Genomic DNA, 23258 nt, shown 5'->3' with positions numbered 1-23258 from the left:
GGGAAAAAAAATGTCCGGAGTTCAAGAAACTCTTAAACTGTGCATGTTTTTTTTGTCTAGCAGTTAATTCCTTGTTTACTTCATTAGCAGTCAAAACAATAAATAAATAAATGAATTAAACTGTTGTAAGCTAACTACTTCAAAGAATCAACGGAAAATGAATTATTTTTTGTAATTAAAAATATTTTCTGATGAAACCCACACAAAAATACTTTTCAATGTACACTTATATGAGATATAGATAGTATTCTTTGTGATACGCTGGGTGATTTGGTAAGTTTTTGCTCACGAGTTTAAGATGCAAAAAAATCCCCTTATTTATCTCAAATATAAAACACACATTTTTAACATGATGTAACTGTATTATAAAGATAAATCACCAAATTTTATGTTCTTTCAATTCATCAAATAGTCATTTAAAACTGAAAAACAGTAGATGAGTTATTCTCCTCATAAAGTTTTAAAAAATCAGCTAAACTTTTCCCGCCAAAAGATTTCACGCAAGCAGCCATTTTAAAATGAGCAGGAAAAGCCTTTCTGGTGCCCCTAGTGGCATGATGATGAACTACAGGACAGAAAACAATGGGTTTAAATGGAAAGTTTGATTCATGCTAATGACATAGGGGTCTCAGAAATGTATCAAATATGATACAAGGGGTTTTTAAGTGGTAGAAAACGGCCATGACGTGTAACTTTAGTGTGTTTACGTGCATAAAAACATCCCAACAATTGTTTTCCTTAAGATGCTGACGAGTCAACATTTTTTTTTTATTTTTCTTGAAATGCTCCAATCTTTCACAAATGAACATTAGTGTCTTTACATACAGTCATGTCAAAAGGAAGCAATGGTAACCCCAGTCAAACCAACCACCACCTGTCTCCAAACACCGCCTGTGATCTTTTTTTCTCTTTTTTTGTCATTTTTTTTCTTAAAAACCATCAGCAAAACCACAATCACGGGTTTTTTTTTTTTTTACACACTGAAAACATGGGAGGGGGGATGAGGCTAATACATGTCATCACAGTCAGCAGAAGAGGAGACACAGAATAGAGGAAAACAGAACATCACCTTGACTAAAAAGAAGATATAAAAAACAACAAAACAAACATTACAGTGTGAAACTTTACATTTATACACAAGCACCAAAAAGCCAAACATGGTACATAGACATTAAAATTAGAATCCAGTGAAGGCAATTCATCAGAACCCAACAGGAGGGCTACCACGGGAAAGAAAAAAAATGGAAAAAGTATTGGAGTCACATAGAAAGCAATCTTGAAAAATCTTTTTTTTTTTAATCAAATTACTAAAATTTGTATTGGCATCCATTTTTCGTTTTGTTAAAACTCAGTCACCAATTAGAAAATTTCTAGGGGCTTTGCAGGTCACCTTGGGTCACACTACAAAGCTAGGATAAGACCACAAAAATAAACAGTAGCTATGCAGAGCTTTTTGCCTCCACACCAGATTAACTCTTCGTGAACTCAGTGCACTTCAGTGTTTACATAAATGTGACTTAATCCTCCCTTTTTTTGTCTCGAAGTTTCCTCTCACCAACACCGGAGTTCAAACTCCTTGCTTTGATACGCATCTATACAGGTCTATACACATTCTCTGTCTATGTTCCAGTGGGCTTTTCCATTTCTTTATAGTGATGGGCATGAGAGGAGGGAAATAAATACAGTGGGCTAGTGAATGGTAACAATGACAAGATACAGTTGGTAAAGCTCACACAAAATAAAGGCTTACAGCCTGCAGCTGGTGACTTCCACCACCAAATAGTTCAAGGCTGGTTAAAGGTTTATAAATCCAGACATTTTAATGAGGTGATTGCCTCAGGGGACAACTTGTTCTCTACTCAGTGCTCCCGGCGCTCCAAAATGGATGGCCATTTCTGTGTAAACAGGGTTTAAGCTAATGAATAATGCCGAAGTTTAACAATCAAAAGAGAGACTCTGAGTAAGTGCTGTAGTAATGGCAGCCAAGTTGGCTGTACAATGTTTGCGATTTGTCGTTGGGTGGTCACGTTCTGAATCCTTAAAAACCACTGCAGAATTTGTTGCTTTTTTGTATCCAAATTTTTATGTAAAATATAGGTTTATTATAGATGCATATATTCATATATCACAAATATGTACAACCCAAGTGCTTAAAATATAAATGAGATGGTGATTTTAAGAAGATAGATGGTAGGGGAGAGTATATAGTGGTAGAGGTAGGGACTGGGAAGAGGTATGGAACTTTGTAGTGTTGGTGCTTCTTTGGTCGATGGGATTTCCCCAGTGTTCATATGATTTAAGGCAAGGAGCCATACACGTGTTTGTCTACAGTTGAATGTGTACCAAATTCCTTCTACATTCCTTTTCCTAAGGTTTCTAAATGTGCTTTATTGTAAGCTGTTACAGGACAAAAGTAGAAAAGTGTAGTTCCATTCCTCCTCTCAAAATATAAACAAAAGTGCTTCTGTAGGTATGGAGAGGATGTAAGAAACAGCAAGTCTATACAGTATGTACAAATATGACACAGCCCGACAAAATGTCCAGCTTTTTGTTGCCTCTGGGGTTAGCAGGGTACAAAAGTCCACTTTTCTGCCCCAAAGGGTCCAGGAGGTGATGTGTATTGTAGGACAAAGGCATGATGGTAGGGTAGTTCTTAGAAAACCTGTCAACAGGTACAGTGACAGTCGGCTACTCTCGCCTCTTGTTTCGTCGCCCAACTGTCTCCTTTTTCCCGCTCCCTGTCCTTGCCCCCTCCCCCGCAGCCACCTGTTTGCAAGCCGCACCTGGACTGTCTTGTCTAATGTTCTGTGTGGGTGAAGGGGACAAGTAGGAATGTTGGGGGATGGGAGGCGGCGTTGCTGAAGATGGAGATGTTGGAGACTCTTGACCAGCGCTGCTTCCACTGCTCATGGCCCTGTGTTTGAGTCTGAGTTTGTGTGGAAGCGCTGTTCCCCGTCCCTCCCCCTGGGGATCCCATCCCTGGGAACAGCCTTGGTATTGCGGTGAGGGGGAGGCAGGCTGAAGGACGCCGGCGAGATGTTGGTTTTGGAAGCTGCCCATGTCTGCACAGGATGAAGAGGGGGACTCTTCATCTGTGAAGGCTTCTTTTTCAGCGCTGCAGATATCGTCCTCAGTGGAGGGGCAGTCCCTTGAGTTGGACACCAGTTGGCCTTGATAAAAAGCATTGTTTCTGGGCATGCCCTCATAACTCAAGATTGGAGGCTCCTCGTCCTGTGGATATGACTGAGGAGGATGTTGGAGATGATGGTACAAGTGAGGATGGCTGACCCCCTCTGCTTGATCGTTGAAAAGCTCTGATGAATCACTCTCCAAATTCTGCTGGCTAAGATGGCAAACTCTATATAGCTGCCCCTCTTTGGCCTCGGCACAGCTATCTGACATCTCATGAGAGGGAGAGTCTAATGTCTCTTTGTCCAGCTGGTTTGCAACCTCAGCTAGAGTCTCTATGGAGTTCCCTGTGATGGACTTGGGGAGTTGGCTAATGCAGATTTGACTGCTTGGCTTTGTGGCTGCCTCTAGGTCAACGTCCTGGGACCTGGTCAGGTTGGCATAGGAGGCGCTACTGGCACCATACAGAATGACGCTCCTCTGGGCAGCAGGGGGGTGAGAGGCAGCTTCCTGGCTTGGAGTTTTGCTTGAAGCAACAGGCTCTTGCCGCAGTTGCTGCTGAAGAAGTTGGTGCTGCTCTGGTTGCTGGCTGGGATATCCAGTATCCATCTCCTGATGCTGCTGAATCTGATGGTGTGTGGGAACAGAAGCCAAACCACGGTGGATGTTGAACATGATCTGGGTGGTGGTTCCATTAGCAATGTCCATCTCTAGCCTGTCACCCTCCTGCTTGATCTCAAACGGTAGAGGCTCTGGGCTGTCTCTTGATGAGCTATCGGACATATCGGAGAGGGAGCCACGTGGAGAGTACTTCACCATCTGCCTGTGACCCTCACTGCGTCCTGACTGCTCAGTTTCCGAGGAATCAGAGTTTATCATAACCTGAGAACCACTTGAGTAGCCGCTGGAGTAGTACTGAGTGGAAGAGGATGATGACGACGAGCCTCCATTGGCTGTGTTGTTGCTCACACTGATCTGTTGGCTCTTTTCGATGTATGAGGCTGTGCTTATGAGGCCAAAGCGCAGCTTCAACTGGAGCAGCTCTGTCTTGAGCCTCACGTTCTCGTCATTCAGTGCAATGACCCGGTTTTCCAGAACCATATCATTGAGTCGTCTTTTCTCCCGGGACCGCTTAGCGGCTTCATTATTCTTGCGCCGTTTCTCCCAGTAGGATGCATCCTTTTTCTCATCAGAAATGAACTCTCGCTTTCTCCGGCAGGTGACATTGGGTTTGGGCTTGATGAGACGACCCAAACGAGCTGGTGTGGCTTGTAGGGAAGACTCATCATAATTGTTGAAGGTCTCAAGGCAGTTCAGGTTTTCCCCTGAGTTTTTGTTCAATGTCTTTAGTGCTGAATTAAGATTTTCCATTTTTGTCAAGCCGTAGCCAGCTTGAGAAGCTGTGATTGCGATGAAAACACTTTGCCTTCTGGATTGGCCCTGTTTTTTTAAGTAAAGACCTGATGGAGAATCAGGTGTCTAAATAGGCCAAAGGGACAAAAAAACTGTTGAGTTGCAGGATTGGACACCCTCATTTATCCACTTGCAGATTGTTTCTGTTCAGAGTCCAACAGATTGTGAAAATATTCTTTAGATGCAACAACTTCCTGTTTTTTCCTCTGTGCTATTGCTTTATTGTGTCTTTGAGGTTTTGTCTAAAACAGCACAGTGAACAAAGCTGGTGGAGGAGTGTCCTAGAAATCCAGAGGAGCTGAAGGATGTAGGTCAGTCAGTCTAACTCAGCATGTCAGGGCCTTGGAAAACCTTGCTCCTCCTTTGCTCCAGAGAGAACTTTCAACTGAAAAGCTGCAGACAGAGAAAAAGAAGACAAACTAAATTAATGTTAATTTTCCACAAACCATGCAGATCCATATCATTTATCTTATTTCTTGCTTTAAGTTTCTGATCAAAGACTTTAAAAATAGTAAAGCTTTCCTCAGCTGCATTGGCATGTCTGGCTTTCCCCGAATATGTCACCCCTGGCAACCGCTGAATGGTGGTTAAATCTCAGTGTCTGGCCCTTTGGCCTTGCTATGGATCTGATCCGTCTGCAGCCCATAACCTCTGACCCCTAGCTTGGCATGTTGATGTTGCCTTTGTGATGTAATGTGGACAACGAGTTCACTGCGAGGCCGACTGCTTTCATCTCCCCAGTGAGGAGCTTGCGTTTTTTTTTTTTTTTTTTATTGAAGCAGCTAACGGCATCATTCAGGGCTGGTAATTATCAACTGTGCGCCGTGTAGCCGAGCAAAGCGCAGACACAAGACAAAAACTGCATCAGCTTGAGACATGCTGAGGGCATGAAAACTCCATCGTTTGAGGATTATCTCCTTTGTTTCCCTTGCCGGTTGAGTGTTCGGATCAGATAGAGCACATAGTGCGCCGGTCAGAGTTCCCTGGTTCTGTTTTAAAGCATTTGACACACACAAAGAAAATTTACAAGATATGGGTTCTCCTCCGAGAAACCACCGTCGACAAAGACTGCCAGACTCCTCCCACCCCTCTCCGTGTGTTCATCTGCAGAGGAATGTGGCAGCATTCTTCGCCAAAACAACTCAGCGCCAAATCAATGATGCAGAGTGAGCAGATAAAGCAGACAAAGGCATCTGCTAATGCAGGTCAAGGATAAGGAAGCCGAGACTCTGCAGAGAGATTTGAAGGTGTGGGGGCAGCTGGGAGGGGGAGCCTTGATAAATGTAGGTCAAGGCCCCCAGAAAGAAAGCAAGGCAGAAGGTGGGACACAGGCTAGAGTAAGACTGAATGTTTCATTTAGGTGACGCCTGAAGGAGCTAAGACAGCCTTCAGGCAGTCTTCACGGACGTGTCAGAGCTCACAATGTGCATGTATTTTCGTGCTAACAGATCATTTATTTTTATTATTTACATACCAGAAGCCTTGTTTTCCCTGAACGTGGGCAATAAAAAAGAGCACTTTCTTCATTTAGAAGAACTACAAAATCAGTTATCCACTAAAATAAGATCAGTGTGAAGTTAGATTAATGATTAAAGACTATAATCACTTGGGAATATCAAAAAGTCTAAAACATTTCCTCAACTAGCACTACATGGACGATGGAAGAAAAACGTGGCAAATTTCTGGATTTTTGGGATATTTAATCTCACCTCATTCTTAAAGAACCTATAGAAATTGGGTTATGATCAGACGACGGCCCAGCTAATGGTGTACACAACACAAAAACTAAATGTAGATGCATGATTCATGAAGTGATCAAGAGTCTTTCGCAAAGCCCTTTTGTTTTCCGTAATCTTGGATTTTGCTAGCGTGACTTCCTTCACGTTCCCGTATGACTCCTCCGATGGACTGAGATGTTTCGTCATTGCTAGACAAAAACCTTTGTTGTGTTTTTGGCTGAACATGATTTCCTGATTACAAAAGTGAGAAATTGCGCAGGGGTCTCAAACTGGCGGCCCCCGGGCCATTTGCAGCCCCCCAAGTTGATATTTTGTAGCCCTTGCCTTAATGTGGAAGTTCAATGTCTACTAAGAAATATCTTCTGCTAATCCACGCTTTGTGATGTTTCAACTTGCTTAATGGTTAAAACTTTGCATTTGCTATTGTCCATTGACCTGGTCGTCAGAAAAGGCCTTAGCAACAGTTGCTAGCACCGTTAGCTCTTATCATTTCACAGGACACGCAGAAGATATTGCTTAGTAATACATAGACATGAACAAATTTTCAATAAACTTGTTCAGTAGACATAGACAATAGACTAGAGATATAGAGAGTGGACGCAAAAACAGATTTTTGGCACAAATGGAACCCCGCATGGCCCAGACTCCACCTTCAGTGACCCCAAGGTGAATTGAGTTTGAGACCCCTGGTTTAGCGGATTATTTAATGAGAGCAATGGTCCCTTACATGTTAAATGTTTCGTAACAGAACAACAGAAAACATCTCATTTTTGGACCAGCTGTTGCACATCCCTGCCCCACAACATCTGCACACTCTGAATATGTAATCTCATAATCCTTAAAAGTGTTTGTACCAGTTTTAACCTCCTTTGGATCCTACAGCATTATGTAAGCTACAGCAACGGACACAAAATAATCACTTTTTTCCTGCCTCTCATGTTGACAAATGTAAACTTAATTGTACAGAGTTCAGCTTTTATCACTTGTTTCCTTACAGATAATCTAATCCAACTCTAAAAGAGGGGATTTAAGTATTTGTTTAAAAGTCCAAAAACTCTTCTTGGGTATTTTTCCATTCATGGCTGGGCTGTTTCAGGTCATTCTTGTGACCACTTGACATGTGCCTGTTGAGCACGAGGGAGGAAAAAATAGGAGAGGCTTTTTCTCGTGTGTCCCACTGACCCAGAAAGCGGGGGACCGGCCGCTCAAATGTGAGTCTCGCTCCTTCCGCCGCGGAAAATAGGTCAGCCATTTGGCAGGCGCAGAAAGGGACAAATCCAACAAATAGAACCGAAGAAGAAAGAAAGGTGAGCGCCGGTGGAGAAAAAGACAAAGAGAAGGGAGATCGATGAGTGTAAAACAAAAGGAATCAAGATAAGATTAAGCTGTTGCTTCGACGAGGGGGGGTGAAAATCACAAGTGTTGGTATTGCATCAATACAAGGAATGTGTCACCCCTAGCAACAAAAAGGGGAAACGGAAGGCACAGCCAATCATCTCAGGCGTTCGCTCGCTTCTTCTTCTAAACTAGAGGCTTGAAATGGTCAAAAGCAGATGGTGAGAAAAACAACTTACAAATAATGAAAGGGGAGGGGGTAACTGTCGTCATAGAGTGCGTATATTCCATTATCTCTCCTCAGGATGAAGCAGACTCATGAATGACCTCTTGTGATCAAGCGACTATCAATGGAAGCTTGTAATGTTTGTCTTTTTTCTTCTCGACATTTAACCACACAATGAATGTCAATCAGATAAGCCAGTGATCTTTCTACTCTCCCTTTATCGAATTGAAGCTGATGTACGCTCTGAATTTACGTTTCATCTGTACACATGCTTTTAGCAGCCACTTCCTCGCCCTACATCGCTCTTCCCATTTATTATATGCTTCACATGTCATCGCGCCAGCGCTCTGGCACTTGTGGAATGACAGCACGGTGGAAGAATCCCAAGTTGGGGCCACGCCGCAAGAGTCTAAAAGTGGCCGTGAGGTTTGGAAACAGTGGAGCGCGTTCCAAACTGCCTGCACGTGTTTCAGGACACACGAGAAGGTCCTGCATTTTAGGGGGGGTTGAAGGGGATCATGAAGGATGATGAAACTGTTGCCCCCCCAAAGCCATTCTGACAGTACGGAGAGAAAAATAAGTCACAGATGAAAAAGGGAGGGAGGCAATTAGGAAGCAAACAAGATGAGGCGGAGCCCGGTCCAAATCGGATCCTTGTTTCAGGAGTCGTATCAGCGCTTTGGGGGAAGAAAAAGCAGAGTGACTCAGTCCATGTGTTGCTGCAGTCACATGTGGCCTACTCCATGCTGTAATTCTCCGTTCCGCTGGCTCCAAACCACAGCCAGATAACAAAGCAAGGCCCACAGTTTTCATCATCTTTGTGGAAAGTGGGGAGGATCTTAAATTACAGTGCTTTATTGGATAACCATTATCAACTGAAAGGAGTGCGCGCCTTGTTTACATTTATAAAAACCATAGCTTGTCGTTTATTTAGGCCACTTTTCATTTCTTGGCTTTCTTTGTTATTTATTTTGATAAGACTCTCATTCTGGCTTTTGTAGTCGGTGGCGGTTGTGCGCCTCACCCCCCCACCCCTCCCATAGGACTGATGTGACCTACATTCATAGCTGGCACACAGCCCCAGTGTGCACGCCAACCAATTGGCAGCATCCAGTCCAGCCCCGCATCGCCACAGACTTTGTGTTTCTGCCGATTGCATAATCTGACGCTCTTTAATCCAATTTTATTATTTAATTCATTTATTATGCAACCTATGCTTTCTACACATGTGGCAGCAAACTATTAAGATGAGGTTTTCCTTTTTTTCTGCGGCACGGTGATACTTTATCTGGAGGATAAACTTCACACAAGCTATTCTTGGAGTGGAAAGCTGCAAGGGGGGGTGGAGGTGATTGGATGTCCACGTGCAGCTTGATATAAGAGAAGTACAAACACTCAACATGATATTGCAATTAATGGTAACTAAATCCGATTTATTTCAGAATAAAAGCACACCAAAAAATGAATAAATGCAACACATTGCCAGCAATATGTTGCTCCGTATGCCTCTTTGTTGCACTGTCTGACAAATCGTGTTCATGCATATTTCATTGGATCCTCAGTCATCCGAGGCGAATCCAACTGTGCTGTGAAATTCACCCACGTCCACACACACATACCACAAAAACACAACAAACCGGCTTGGGGGCAGCCTCTCCGCCTGGTGACCTACTCACGCATCCAGATGTTCCGCCCCATCCGCGGAGCCTCCCGCTCCTACCGAGCCCGGTTCAGGTTGTAAACAAAAGGATTCCATCGAAGGGTTAACCGGAGGGCTGAGCACAGCCGCGTTAACCTTTACAGAGAGCGACTACACGTGACGCGGAGAAGTGTGTCCTCGGAGCTTCTTTTCTCCGTGAGCTGGCCTACTAACACAAAAAGAGCCGCGCGCCCGCACCGCTTTACCCCGAGAATCAGTGCGACGAACGGCTAGCATTTAAGCTAATTCTCGATAAAAATAATTATTTTTAAAACCTTTATATTAATGGTAACTAGTAACTAGTAATAATCGCTTTTTTGACCACTAATGAGTGAGTTGCTAGTGTTACGGAGGCAGGTGTACCCCCGATATTTCAAACATGTCGTGAATGCATCATTGGAGCACGCGCCTCAAAGCCACAACGGCGTGCTGCATTCGTAGTACCTCGTTATCCACACTCACCTCCACCACATCTCTAACTTTTTCCTTTTATCCCTCCTTTCCTTTCACAGAAGGAATCCCCCCAAAATAAGCACAAGCAGAGACCACCTCCTCCTGCCCTATTTCCCCCCACAACAGCTCCGCGCAGCCGAGGAACAGCCTCGCCTTGACATTGAAGCAGGCGCGCCCAGGCACCAAAAACGCAACCGCGACAGCTGAATGCGGCGTGAAAACGATTCACGAAAAATGTGTCCAAAAATACCAAATATGACTATAAAACTTACATTTTTGATTAATCCACAGAATCCACAGACAGTGGGGTCAGTCTCTTTCTTTTTCTTGTCCCACAATCCGCTGGGCGCGCGCGCAGCCTTGTGTCCCACGCACACCTTGAAAACAGCAGCTCCTGTGTCCACGCAGGTACACTGTGAAAGCTGCGTCTTGTTTTGGTGCGCTCCTCGTGTCGCTCCAATTCCTCCCTCCCTCGCTCTATTTTCTCTCCATTTCCTCCTCCCGCGCGCTCCTTCTCGCTCCGAGTCTCTAAATGTATGTTAGTAGGTCAGTTGTTGCATAACAGGACGCTTTGGGTGCCTAGTCACGTTTTTTTTTTTTTTTTTTTTTCTCTGATCGGCCCTCCGCCCTCCCTCTTCCTCCGGCTCTCGAATCCCGTTGCAGGAGGGGAGGACTCGGAGGGGGGAGGAGACGGGGCGGACCGGACCGGTCTGGGTCTGAACTGGGTCTGATCTGGGCCTGTGATACGCAGAATGCTAGTGAAAACACAGAAAAAGGAGTCTGTGTTTGGCAGGGAAATCATGCTTTTGTCTGGTAAACATTCCTGAGAGGCCCCAGTAATTCTGGGAGGAGGTACTACAAACTTGAAACCATTGACCTACATTAATTTTTTGACATTTTTATTACTTTTGAGTTAATGAGCAATGCCTGATTACAGGAAGGGCTTTATCTCAGGGCAGAAAACAGTAAATTCATCATTAAGAATGATTGTTTGCTTCAGGGGATCAACAAAACCAACAAACACACAAAAAATCCTTGAGAAAATATTCATTATTTTATCCATCTGACCCTTTTCTAATATGTTGTTATTGCATATCAAAGAGTATATGATTTTTATTGCTTTGGTTACTAAATGTGAATATATATATATAGTTTTGTCCTTTGATCTATGGTCTTTTAATTATGATCTGACTGTTTTTATTCAAAACTTGTGTCATTTCTATGACATAGTTTCTGCAGGGCAGCAGGAGTTCATTCAAAATTTGCCTATTAAGTTATGTCCAAATTCCCTCCCTAATTGCTAACTACTTAAAAACTATATAGCCAGGGACTAACTGGTGCCCTGGATTTTAAAGGCAATTCAGAGACGATGCTCACTATTTTTTTTTTGTTTGTTTTTTAAACGCCGAATATGACGTAACCGGTTTCACAAAGTCAAAATCGAATCAATATAATTATTTCACTTCGTTCGTTTATGACTCCACTGTGTTCTGATAGTGAAAATATGGATGGTTTATTTAAAAAATACATTTAAACATGTTTTTTTTTCAAAATTGTTTGACCACAATGCATATTCACTAATCTAGTTAGCATTGATGCACGCTAGTTTTTCGCAAGGACTTCTGGGAAATTTCTAGTGCACTGAACTGTGGAATTGCAGATTTGGACAGCACTAGAAAATGAAGATCGCACTATATAGTGCATTATATAATTATATATATATTACTATATAATGAGTTTCAGACATAGCCATAGACTTCAACAATAAACAGCTATTACTATCATTCTGTTTGTCAGAATAACCAAATACATTTTTATTAACATCTTTTCTCTAATCCTAATTTTTTTCATTGTGTTTTTTCTTTATTACAAGTTATTCATGTTATAAACTGACCAATCAGATGCCTGAGTAAAAGCAGGTGGTGCCCGCTGGCCCCGCCTCCAACGTTTGATTGACAGCTTCTCCCGAGCCACTTTCAGGCTGTGGACTTCAAACAAGCTCACTTATTACTGTTCTAGTGCGTGCAAAACCGCGCGTCCAAAACGCCGTTCTTTTGTGTGACATAAGTATGGCAAGCCAAAGCGGTCAATAATCCACAAAAAGCCCTTAAAAACGGCGTATTTGCCATAAAAAGGTCACTTTTTATGCCCGTTTTGAAAGTAGCACATAAATTACGGCATCTTGTGGTGTCCCAAAACGCGCGTTAAAAGCAGAACAAACCGGGCGTCAAATCTAGTGAATTCAAAACGGCGCGTTGAAAGTGGATATGTTGAATTAAAGAGGCTAAGGTGGAGCGGAGTTTCTGCTATAGCCTAATGGTAAAAATAGCAGTATTTAGCATTTTTCTTGTGCAAGAATTGTGAGTTAGACTCTGGGGAATACACAGAAGATTCTTTGTATTTGTTATTGTTTTCTTTTGGTGACTTCTAGTGAAAATATTATTTTGATTGTAGTTAATATGTGCTTAACTTATAAACTTTTAAAAATATCTAAGCAATTGTCTCTGGCAAAAAAAAAAAAAAGTTTTTGTGGTCATCAAATGACCAAACCAACATGCTGTCACACCAGAAACACTTGATTCCCGTGTAAAAATTGTGATCTTTTGTGTCAACCTTATTTCTGCTTTCTAGGGTTCAGTCTTTATCAACTGAGAAACTCAAACACTTATCAGTGCTCCCAAGTGGTGGTTGTACATGACTTGTAATATTCTTACCTGAAAGTACCTTGTTTTGAATCTCACAGCTTCGATATGTCATTGATTCTTTTTTTTTTTAAATCTTTGCTATATTAATTAAAAAACATAAAAAAATCTGGGCAAATCTCTAGATTAGAATGTCTTTTCTTTATAGGCACAGGTTTATTTTTAGTAATACAGAGTTGACACAAATAAACAGCGTTTCTTAAACATAAGCTTGTATTCAGGCTCTTTATCCAAATATAATTTTGTTTTTGATGCCCATATGTGACACAAGAGAACAGCTTTTTGGACACGTGGTTTTACTTCACAAAATGCTGATTTTTTTTTGTATATATCGTCCATCAGAAAAACGTAGTTTTCATTGATGTGGGTCTTTGAAGGCTCTTCTACAAAATTTTTTGAAAAAAGCAAAAACAGGTTATTTTATTAACATGTTGAGTGTTTTTTTCCGTTTTTTTTTACACACAAAGCAGGGAGGATATAAATGCACACTGTTCAAACTTGCAAAATTCTGACTTGTGACATAGTTTTCCAAAAACATTGACCTATTTAGACACGTCTGCTTTGCAAGTCAAAACATTGTGCAGGATTTGGGATTTCTTTCTTTTTAGGTTTAAGTTATTTTGCACACACTGATCAACATGTTAAGGCACTTTACTGCATCTTTACTAATCTTTTTGTTTTAATAATTTTTAATTCTATTGATTCTTTAGTTACTACATGACAAAATGTTGTTTTTGTTATTTGAGAAGGTTGTTATTAGTTTTAGAGTTGTAGTTACAGCTGGACTTTAGTACAATTTTAATCAATAAATATATTATTGTGTGTTTGAAATTAAATTGGCACTTTTAAAATGCATAATAATAATAATAAATTAGTCATATGGTCTTCTTTGACCCTAATTGATTCAGGTATAAATTCTGATTTGATCTGCAAAAACTTTTATTTTAAAATCAATCAGTTTTTTGCACACATTTTCAAGAACTAAATTTTTATTTTTTGGCTATTTTTAAATACTTAGATAGACCTTTGACACCAATAATTTAAAAAACACAGACTGAGATATAAAGCAGCCATAAAAACTGCAGCTTTTCGTGACTTACTTTTCTTAATTAATTTTTATGTCTTCAATGTTGTAAATATAGCAGTCTGAGTGTTTTTTTTCTGCCTGAGCAGTGCCTAAACATGTCTAACACGTTAAAGGAAATGTAATGTGTTTATTCACTTCCAGTAAAGCCCAGAGGGCTCTTTCATCACTGCACTTCTGAGCGCCGGCAGGAAACTTTGCTTTAGTCATAAAGAAGCCTTTAAACGGCTCATGCAGCATCTTCCTGTGTTTTATGGCAGATTGCAATAATGCATTTTGCTGAATCATTTCCTCAAACCGTGTCTTCTTTTGCTCCAGATCAGAGGCGGGAGCGAGCCGGCGGCCATGGAGCCTGGAAAAGCAGAGGAGGGATTTTTAAAGGCAGCTTCAAGGATTGAAGAACAGAACAAACTTTGATGTGGATCACACCTGTTTCCTCTGAGATTTTGTCAACATTCAACCATTGCAGAAACAGACCCCTAAGAAAGAGGTAAAAAATTATTTCCCCATTGACAGATTTTCTTTAAATAAACAAAATACATAAGTAATCTGAGATAAGAAAATCGGTCTTAGAAAGAATTCTTATTTTAAAACCCTACTCCAGTCATCTTTTGATGTATTGTAAAAGTGTTCCCAGTGGTCTTTTAGTGATGATTCTGCTGATTTTAACTAAAATAAACAACAAAAATGTTGTTTTTGTTTTCTAGGACATAGCTTCTGCAGAGCGGCTGTAGTTCAACAGAAATTCACCACTGAGTTGTGGGTGGGACTGTTGGCACAAAGTAAGCCTGTCCAAACTTCCCATCATCCCTTTTTGTAGGCAGTCCTTGGCTAGCTTACAGCTCCTCATAACCTCAACTGTGCGCTTTCCAGCTACAGTTTTATCCAGATTCCAGCTCAGACGAGGAAAATAAAGACGTACATAAATTCATGTTAGGTTGGGGGTGTGAGGGGCTATACGCTAGCAGGAGAGAGTGTAAAGAGATGAATGATGGGAAGTAGGGGAAAGCTTAGATCAAATGTGTCAAAGTCAAGGCCCAGGGGCCGGATCCGGCCCTCCAGATCATTTTATTTTATTGTTAATAATGGCCTGACATTATCTTTCTAACATGTTGAAGCAACACTACAATTATGGAGGCTGAGAGATAAATAAGCTAATAAATAAAGAATAGATAGACACAACACATTTTTACCAAACCCACACTTAAACCCCGATCCACCCAGACAGGCAAAGGGAATGATGCCCCACAATTCCTTGCACTGGCAGATCTTACAGCAGGCCCAATGTGTCTGCGACCAATCACTACAAAATTAACTCCAAATCCCATCATACAGTGCGTGAGCTGCTTACCGAACGCCAGTGTTGCTAGAATATTCGATTTCCTATATAACATATAATTGTTACAGAATGTATTTTATGGAGAACAAAATCTTTTGGGATAATGATAAGTTTAAGCTAACCCTATGTGAACTGGATCAGATGAATATAAATATATTCAAATTAAATAGAAATTTCTAAACAAATCTGTATAAATTTGCAAACTTAAAATAGAATTGAATGGAAGAATCGGAAAAAATTGGAATCGAATCGATTCAGGTTCTTACGAATTGAATCGTTTCTGGAAATTCTAAGCGATACCTAGCCCTAGTTGAAACTAAACAGAATTTACAATAGAAACTCTTGATTGATAAGATTATTTTTATTGTAAGAAAGAAAATGAGTAATTTTTCCTTGAAACACAGGTTGATTTACCTTCTTAAGAATGTGTTTTGTGCAATGCAGTGTACTATTTTACGAATATTTTTGCCAGTAAAATTCAGTTTTTGTCCTCAGTTTTCTAAAAATACTGGAATGCTCTTGGGTAATATCTGAATGGATCTTCTAAAGAAGATTTTATGACTACCACAAGTATTTTGGTATTAAAACAGACCTCTCCTCCCCTCTTCTTTCTGCATCGCCGTCACACGTTCAGACCGCCGTGTCAGCAGTCATTAAAGAAATCAGATGAATTGAGCTTTTTGCGACTGTGGCGCTGCCGTTCGGCTCGATGTATCGATCAGCATTCCTTTGAACTTCTTTGTTCCATTCTTCAGCAGGAGGAGGAGTCAAACGGCGAACGCAGAGACATCAGTCGTGAACTTGGCTCCCCCTCCCCCCCCGGACCCGAGCCCTCACTCTCAGCCTGTGTCTCTCTGCATCACTCCCTCTTTTTTTGCTCGCCATCCTTATCCCACCCTATCCCTGACATTTTCCCCCCTTTGAGCTATGTCTGCAAGCGTTCCCATGGCAACTGTCGCACTGCCTGCCTAGCAACAGGCTTTATCCTTTTCTTTGGGTAAAAATGGGGGAACAGAATACGAAATAGAGGGGGTTGAAGGTGTTTTTTCTTTTAATGAGTGTGAACATGTGGATGGTAGTTAAACAGAAGCTTGTTGAAGTGGAGTCATTAAATTTGACGAGGCTCTTCTCGCCTCTCCACACCTGCAGCAGGTCCTACACCTGTGCACTGCAACCTTTAGGGGTCCACACAGATTTCCTGATATCTCAGGATTTATTAAGCTGACATTTTGCTCCATTTATTTGTTGAATAAAAAGAAAAATTAACTGGACATAAAATCTGTTGCAAAAACGTGCAGCATAAACATGCTAATTTGATCAGAAATAGCACAGAAAAAAGATACTTATGTTTAAAATAAAAAGTAAAAAACACTTATTCTTATCTTATATATTTTTAAATGCCACCTTAACTAAAACAAATGTGTTTGCTGCCCCCTGTTGATGAGCAGCTGTTTTTCACCATCACCTGAGGAGACTTTTGCTTCGGTCAACAGATTTGAACAAATATGTCAACAAATGATTCAAAAGTTTTACTTCATGCACAAATGACCTCAGCGTCTTCACACAATGTCAAAAAGAGAAGCAGCTGTTGTTTCCTATAGACTGAATGTGTCTGCAGGGTCTCTGAAGAAAACCCTCATCCACCTGTAATGTATGTAGTTGAGTAATTAAAGCCACTGTCTTTGCTTGACTGACTGTCGGATCGTGTTGCTGCCTGGCAACCGCACAGCTCCTCTTCTCAGACTGCAGTCAGTCAAAGCTTGACTTTTAATTATCCTCTTCTTGTCTTTTGTCATGTTCATTTAGGACAAACTGATACTGAGAAAATAATCGGTCAGACTGGACCGGGCTTTGCTTTTTGTGACAGATGTCGTAGTTGATGATTGTAGTAGTAGAGTTTAGCCTATGAAATCAATAAGAGGGCAGCAACAATTATTAAAAAAAGAGTAAAACAATTAGACTGTGAAAACATTGACAACAAAAAAAAACTTACTGGCATATATAATAGTAAGAAGTAAACTTGAAGTAAACTGCCTCACTTTTAGCATTAATACTAAATGAATGACTGAATGAAATGGTTTATTTCAAGATTTTACAACATCAATCAGAAGCTGGTCGCTTAGAAGGGAGTTACTTTTCTTTACATGAATTATCAACATATTTAGAACTTAATATCAAATATTTATACCCTACAATCAGAAATTCAGGTTATTAAGGATCCTTAAGATCAGTGATGTAATTACATTTCCAACATCCACAGACAAGTTATTTATATTAATCTGGACCAAAAAATCTAAATATACTCAGACGATTATCATCAGGAAAAAATCATCCACATCAATCAATACCAAAAATCCAACCAGATTCAGACCATCATCATTAGAAAAAATCACCCGCACCAACCAGCACCAAAAATCCAAGACATACCCCGATGATTACAAGTCATCTGAATATATTCCAGACCCCGGCATCGATCAATGCAAAAGATCCTCCCGACGATGATGATCCGAGCATACCCCAGACTCCTGGAATGATCAGTGCAGACGACCTCATGATGAAAATCATTAATTATCATCAGACCGAAAAATAATCTAAAATATACTCATTCAAAAATACAATTTGTGTAGATTGTTTTCATAAAAGAAGATCGGTCATAAATCAAGAGAGAGAAAGTAAAAGAAAAAAATCAAGAACATGTGCAGATACATCACAACTAAGGGAACCAAGTCTATTGACAGGTTTAAGGGGATTCTTCTTAACGTCGATGTTTTGACTGCAGACTGTTTGTCGGGTCCATCGCCCTTCAGCTGACATCAAATCATGTAAATTGTTCTCATCTTGTCTGCAGGTCAGCTGAAAATCAGGTCAAAGTTCACCTTCAGAAGTGGTAGATTCTAGGCGTCGTTTTCCTGAAATCACTTTTCACACTTATTTTGCACGTAGCCAGGTCTGGTGGACCGAGTGGTTTGACAGAGACCCTGGAGTTCTGCACCCACGTACTTTGGATCTGTCATCTCTTCCGTAGGATTCTCGCGTGTTTTGTTAGATCTGCATTATATTTTGATAGGTGATCATTTAGAGAAACAGCCAAACCCATCAGAGCTATCTTGTGCTTTCGATTCACAAACCTGATCAGGATCGCTGGTTTATCTGAGTTCTTTCTCAGAGGATGCGGATGACAGACCTCAACAGTATTTAGATCCAAGGAAATCCCTTTAGACGCAAGAAATAATCTAACCTGGTTTCTCCACGGACTTGTTAGTATCTCCAACAGCTCCGTTAGCATCCATGCTAACGTTGGTTGGACCAGGCCGTAACCGGGGTTTAAGTTGAAGTCCCGTGAAAATAATGTTATTCATTCTTACTTGTTGATCCACGTCGTTCATTCCCTCCTCCAGGAGATCTTGCCGATTATCTCGTTGTTTGTTACATGCCTTTTCCTATAGAAATTCTTCCACTAGTTATAGCAGCGGTGATAGCTTAGCATCACGCTCCATCATTGCTGTTATCTTAGCATCCATAAGAAGCAGTGGAGTTAGCTTAGCTTGTGAGCTCCACTGTATATGCTAGTGAGCTCTGCTATAGCATGCTAGTGAACCCTACTGCAGCATGCTGGTGAGCTACACTGGAGCATGCTAGTAAGCTCTGCTGTAGCATGCTAGTGAGCTCTGCTGTAGCATGCTAGTGAGCTCTGCTGTAGCATGCTAGTGAGCTACACTGTAGCATGCTAGTGAGCACTGCTGTAGCATGCTAGTAAGCTCCACTGGAGCTTGCTAGTAAGCTCTGCTGTAGCATGCTAGGGAGCTCTGCTGTAGCATGCTAGTGAGCTACACTGTAGCATGCTAGTGAGCTACACTGTAGCATGCTAGTGAGCTCTGCTTTAGCATGCTAGTGAGCTACACTGTAGCATGCTAGTGAGCTCCACTGGAGCTTGCTAGTGAGCTCTGCTGTAGCATGATATTGAGCTAAGGTGTGTTTTGGATTTTGGCCCCTTGTGTGATTGATTTTGACACCCCTGCTTTAATTAGTTATGGACTTTTTACTGCTTTTTTTGGAGATTAAGTTCAACAACCTGTTCCATGGTTGGTGCAAGAACTTTTAGATATATGATCCTATACTTATGCTTCGAATGCAAAGGATATCCTGAAGCTTTAACATACTTTTTAAAAATTAAACTATTATCCTGTATATTTGTGGAAACTTTGGAATGATTTAAATGTTTGTACATGCTTTCTCTTAAAAACATCTATCTTGAATAGATGGAAGTGGGTCACAAAAACAGAATTATTGAGAGAAATTCGGTTTATTTTGGATGTACACTGTAAAGATAACGGTGCAATAAAAGCTTAGATTTTCAAGGACTCAGATGAATAAACTCAAAGTACTCCGACTGTCAAATGTATAATTTATTAATATGAAAACAAACACGACAACAACAAGGAATCAAATATGTTAAGACACAAAACTGGATTGAAACAGTAAAACTATATAAGTTACAGTGTTTGTTTTTGCTGTTTTTTTTTAATCAGAGTGTATTCTTTGACAAGACTGTGTGAAACAACACAACATGCTTGGCATAAATCAGATCCAGTGCTGAGGGGAGGAGCCTCTCTCCTCGCTGAGCCTGACGGCTGTTAGGTTTCCGGCGTGAGGTTCTCGGTTTTTGTGGGGTGTTTTTTGTCATTTTTTTGTGTTTTGCTGTCACAGTGTAAAAGAAAAAAGACACACATCTATGTCGCACAATTGCAAACGGAACTTCCGAGCACCAGTGATAGGAGCTGAGATTACAGTAAGTTCAACAGTTGATACTATGAGAGTGAGAACAACATAAAAACCTCCTGAAGGTCTGTGCAAACACCTGCAGAGTCCCGCCGTCCTGCTTTAGTGGTAAACACAAACACTTTAAAGCATGTGTCAAAGTCAAGGCCCGGGGGCCCTCCAGATCGTTTTATTGTTATTAATGGCCCGATGTTATCTTGCGCTTATTTCTAACTTATTTAATTTTGACAAAATGTATTTTTATGGAGATTCAAATATCGAAAGTTATTTAAGGTTTAAGTTTATGTGTTCTGGAATAATATTCCTGCCTTTTAATGATTCATAATTATGTTAAAAATTTACAGTTTTAAAGTTTTAAAAGTGGGGCTTCTGGTAGCTTTTTAGACTATTTTGGCATTTACTAAGATTTTTCGGCCATTTTGTAGTTTAGCTAATATTTCAGCTACATGCTAGCTGTTTTGGCTAACTTAGTTTTTTATTTTTTTTAAAGATTTTTAGGCTAATTATTTATTAAACTTATATTTCAGCTGGCTATAAACTTCAGTGATTTCTGCTAGCATCCTTAGTGGCCAAATTCAGCTTAAAGCGTTCACACTAGCATTATCACAGGTAATGCCATCTCATTCATAATTGTGTTCAAAAGTTTTTGTTTTAAAGTATTAAAAATGTAGTTTTAGAGTGTCCAATAAATGTTTATCCTTTTCGGCCCGCAACCTAAGGTGTGTTTGGGATTTTGGCCCCCTGTGCGATTGAGTTTGACACCCCTGCTTTAAAGTTTTTTATTCAAAGTCCAGATGTTGTCAAACTTTGGTCATCAGTTGGTTTTGGCCATGAGCTGCTCAGTGAAAAGCTTCTTCAGCTGAGCCACCTCCTCGCTGAGAGAGCTGAGCTGAGTCTTCAGGAAAGAGTTTTCATTCGGGACCTCACTGTGTCCTTGAGTGGGAGGAGAGTGGAGGTTGTAGCAGGCGGCGGAAGCTTGATAATGAGGGGACTGCTTCTCCTTTTTGCTCTCCTCCCCTTCCAGCTGCTGGAGCCACGAGCAGGGCGCCGGTCCCGCCTCGCCGCCGCTCGTTCCTTTGGCGCCCCGTCCGGCGGCAGAGAACGTGGGGCTGCGCCTGGCGCAGTCGGCCTCGGCTGCCTCGCCGCTCCCGGGTATCTTGAATCGGAGCTTGTGAGGGAGGTTTTTCATGGCCTCGGCTTGGTCCAGCCTGCCTCCACTGAGCTCGGCGTTGTGGTGGGCGTCGGGAGGTGAGTGATGGAGGTCGTAGCCCAGCTCCTCTCCTCTGTGTGGGTAAAACTTCTCGTGGTCGGCCAGCCGGTCCTCAAAGAAGACTGGGCTGCCCACACTGGACCCACCGGGTGTGGAGAAACCTGAGTCCTCGGAGGCGTGCGCGGGCTCCCGAGAGGTCCTGGCGCTGGACTGTGTGCTGCTGGGATGCGGTGCAGACGAGCTTTGCACACTTTCCTCTTCTTTGTGGAGGTAGTAGTGAGGAGTTAAGGTTTGAGGAGCCGCTGTGAGGGGCAGGATGGGCGTGTTGGAGGGATCTTTAACCAAGCCGAAGCGGAACTTCAGGGCCAGCAGCTCCGCTCTGAGGCGAGCGTTCTCCTCCAGCAGCGCCAGCACCTGACTCTCCAGCACCATGTCGTTCACGCGCCGCTTCTCCCGCGAGCGCTTGGCCGCCTCGTTGTTCTTCCTCCTCTTGTCCCAGTAGCCCTCGTCCTTCTTCTCGTGCGGGATGAACTCGCGCTTTCGCCGGTTGCAGCTCCCTGGACTCTCCTTGCGCTTGCTGGCGGAGGTGCGGCCCAGGAGGGAGCGGGCCAGCAGGTTGCTGGAGGTCAGGACGGACACGGTGTCGTCCGTGAAGGACAGAGGAGCAGCTCCTCCTCCTCCTCCTCCTGCTGCAGGTGAATCCTGCTGCTCCTGACACCCCTCATCAAACATCACGCCCTGCACAAGCTGAGACTCCACTGAGCTCTTTCTTTGGGACAACACTGCCACCTAGTGTTGGAAAAAGATGAGAAGCAGAGAGATTTTTTTTAGGTTATGCAAGAGACATTACAACACAACATTATGTAACCCCATTACATCTCTGAACGGGAGCAACTTGTACCACAACCTGAGGAGCCTCATTACATGACCTGATGAGACAATGTTGTAATAAATCCATAAACCACTTTCTGAACACTTTTAACGACTTAGAGGATCATTTTGAAGAATATTTAATGTTATTATTTTATTCTAATATTTCAGGTGCTTATTTTAAACAAAAATCTGTTTGGAGTTTTAGGTCATCAGCTCTGACCCACATATTTATCAGGAACATCTCATTCATTTAAACATCGTTTACATCTTCAAATAATCTTGTTTTAAATGTTTATTTTACTTTAAACAGACTAAATGAACACATTTTTAACTTTTAACTTCAAGATTCAAAGTAGTTTTAATTTCTTCTGGTTATTAGAGTTAAAAAAGGAGTAAAAACCCAGATAAACGCACCTGAGTGCTCGTTGAGTTCAGATCCGGTGGTGCGTTTGCGTCCTCTCCGTCTGCTTCTGTCCGGATAATAGCACACTCCCCGCGCGCTGTTACTTAATATTATCCCCGGCGCGCTGTGCCTCCACTCTGCTCCACTTGGAATGCCACGGCTCCTATTTGTAACGTGGAGTTCAGCTCAGGACGGACCCCGTCCTCGCCTGAACTGGCGCGACCCCGTTCCAGCGCGCGCGCGCTCCCGACGCCGCCCCTTTCCAGGGAAAACGAGCCCACTCAGGCACCATCATCATCATCATCACCGTCATCTGCCCTCCGCGGCCACGCCCACTCAGAACACATCGTCACAATTAGATAACGTGCTTGTCCTCATTAAGGGAACAAGTGTGAAGAAAAATGACAGCTCATCCGTTTCTGCTGCAGTTCATTTCACCAGATTCATTCCTCACAAGAGATTTGAAATCAATTGTGTAAAAGTGAAAAAGTAATTTCTTTCAAAATAAAACTACAATCAGAAGAGAAACAAACAAAAACCAGTGAATGAAAATGGGTCTTGAAACCTTTACTACGTATGGAGAGAAAATAGACTCACTCCGATTTGTGCGTATTCTTGATTTGTGCGTATTCTTGATTTGTGCGCGTAATTTAGGATTCGTGCATAACTTTGGATTTGTGTGTGCGTATTCTTGACTTGTAACTCATATAATATGTTTTGTGGATGAGTAATAAAAAATACAAAATACAATTTACACATGCACAAATTAAAATTACAAGAGCTTGAAACTAATTACACTCAAAAATCTTTAAAAAAATACGCACAAATCACCTCTTACGCACAAAGCCTAAGTTACACACGGATCTATCCTGAC

At 41.7% G+C, this 23258-nt stretch overlaps 2 protein-coding genes and 1 long non-coding RNA gene across 6 annotated transcripts; all 3 read right to left on the bottom strand.

Moving 5' to 3' along the window:
- Window positions 1–732: 732 nt before the first annotated feature.
- Window positions 733–11563, bottom strand: LOC112154914 (suppressor protein SRP40). Of its 4 annotated transcripts, none has more exons than XM_024286165.2 (2): window positions 10267–11563; window positions 733–4935 (listed from the first exon to the last, which is right to left on the bottom strand). In XM_024286165.2, the coding sequence occupies exon 2, from the start codon at window positions 4498–4500 to the stop codon at window positions 2689–2691; it is 1812 nt and encodes a 603-aa protein (XP_024141933.1). In that variant the 5' UTR covers window positions 4501–4935; window positions 10267–11563; the 3' UTR covers window positions 733–2688. The 4 variants fall into 4 exon arrangements, with proteins under 4 accessions (XP_024141933.1, XP_024141978.1, XP_024141969.1 ...); XM_024286210.2 differs by lacking the exon at window positions 10267–11563 and adding an exon at window positions 10004–10160; XM_024286201.2 differs by lacking the exon at window positions 10267–11563 and adding an exon at window positions 9480–9939.
- A 2525-nt stretch (window positions 11564–14088) lies between these two features.
- LOC118599016 lies at window positions 14089–18737 on the bottom strand. The gene is made up of 4 exons (XR_004948271.1): window positions 18485–18737; window positions 15712–17644; window positions 14210–14259; window positions 14089–14132 (listed from the first exon to the last, which is right to left on the bottom strand). It is a non-coding gene; the product is annotated as an uncharacterized LOC118599016 (long non-coding RNA).
- A 1827-nt stretch (window positions 18738–20564) lies between these two features.
- Window positions 20565–22634, bottom strand: nfil3-6 (nuclear factor, interleukin 3 regulated, member 6). The gene is made up of 2 exons (XM_024292178.2): window positions 22396–22634; window positions 20565–21897 (listed from the first exon to the last, which is right to left on the bottom strand). The coding sequence occupies exon 2, from the start codon at window positions 21838–21840 to the stop codon at window positions 20713–20715; it is 1128 nt and encodes a 375-aa protein (XP_024147946.1). The 5' UTR covers window positions 21841–21897; window positions 22396–22634; the 3' UTR covers window positions 20565–20712.
- Between the last annotated feature and the right edge of the window lie 624 nt (window positions 22635–23258).

This window comes from Oryzias melastigma, linkage group LG8 (genome assembly GCF_002922805.2).
Source record: "Oryzias melastigma strain HK-1 linkage group LG8, ASM292280v2, whole genome shotgun sequence".
NCBI lineage: Eukaryota > Metazoa > Chordata > Actinopteri > Beloniformes > Adrianichthyidae > Oryzias > Oryzias melastigma.
This window is presented reverse-complemented; position numbering and strand designations above follow the sequence as displayed.

What these genes read in the sequence shown, in the direction of transcription:
- LOC112154914 (XM_024286165.2), bottom strand. Translation starts at nt 4,500, where the DNA reads ATGGAAAATCTTAATTCAGCACTAAAGACATTGAACAAAAACTCAGGG.
- nfil3-6 (XM_024292178.2), bottom strand. Translation starts at nt 21,840, where the DNA reads ATGTTTGATGAGGGGTGTCAGGAGCAGCAGGATTCACCTGCAGCAGGA.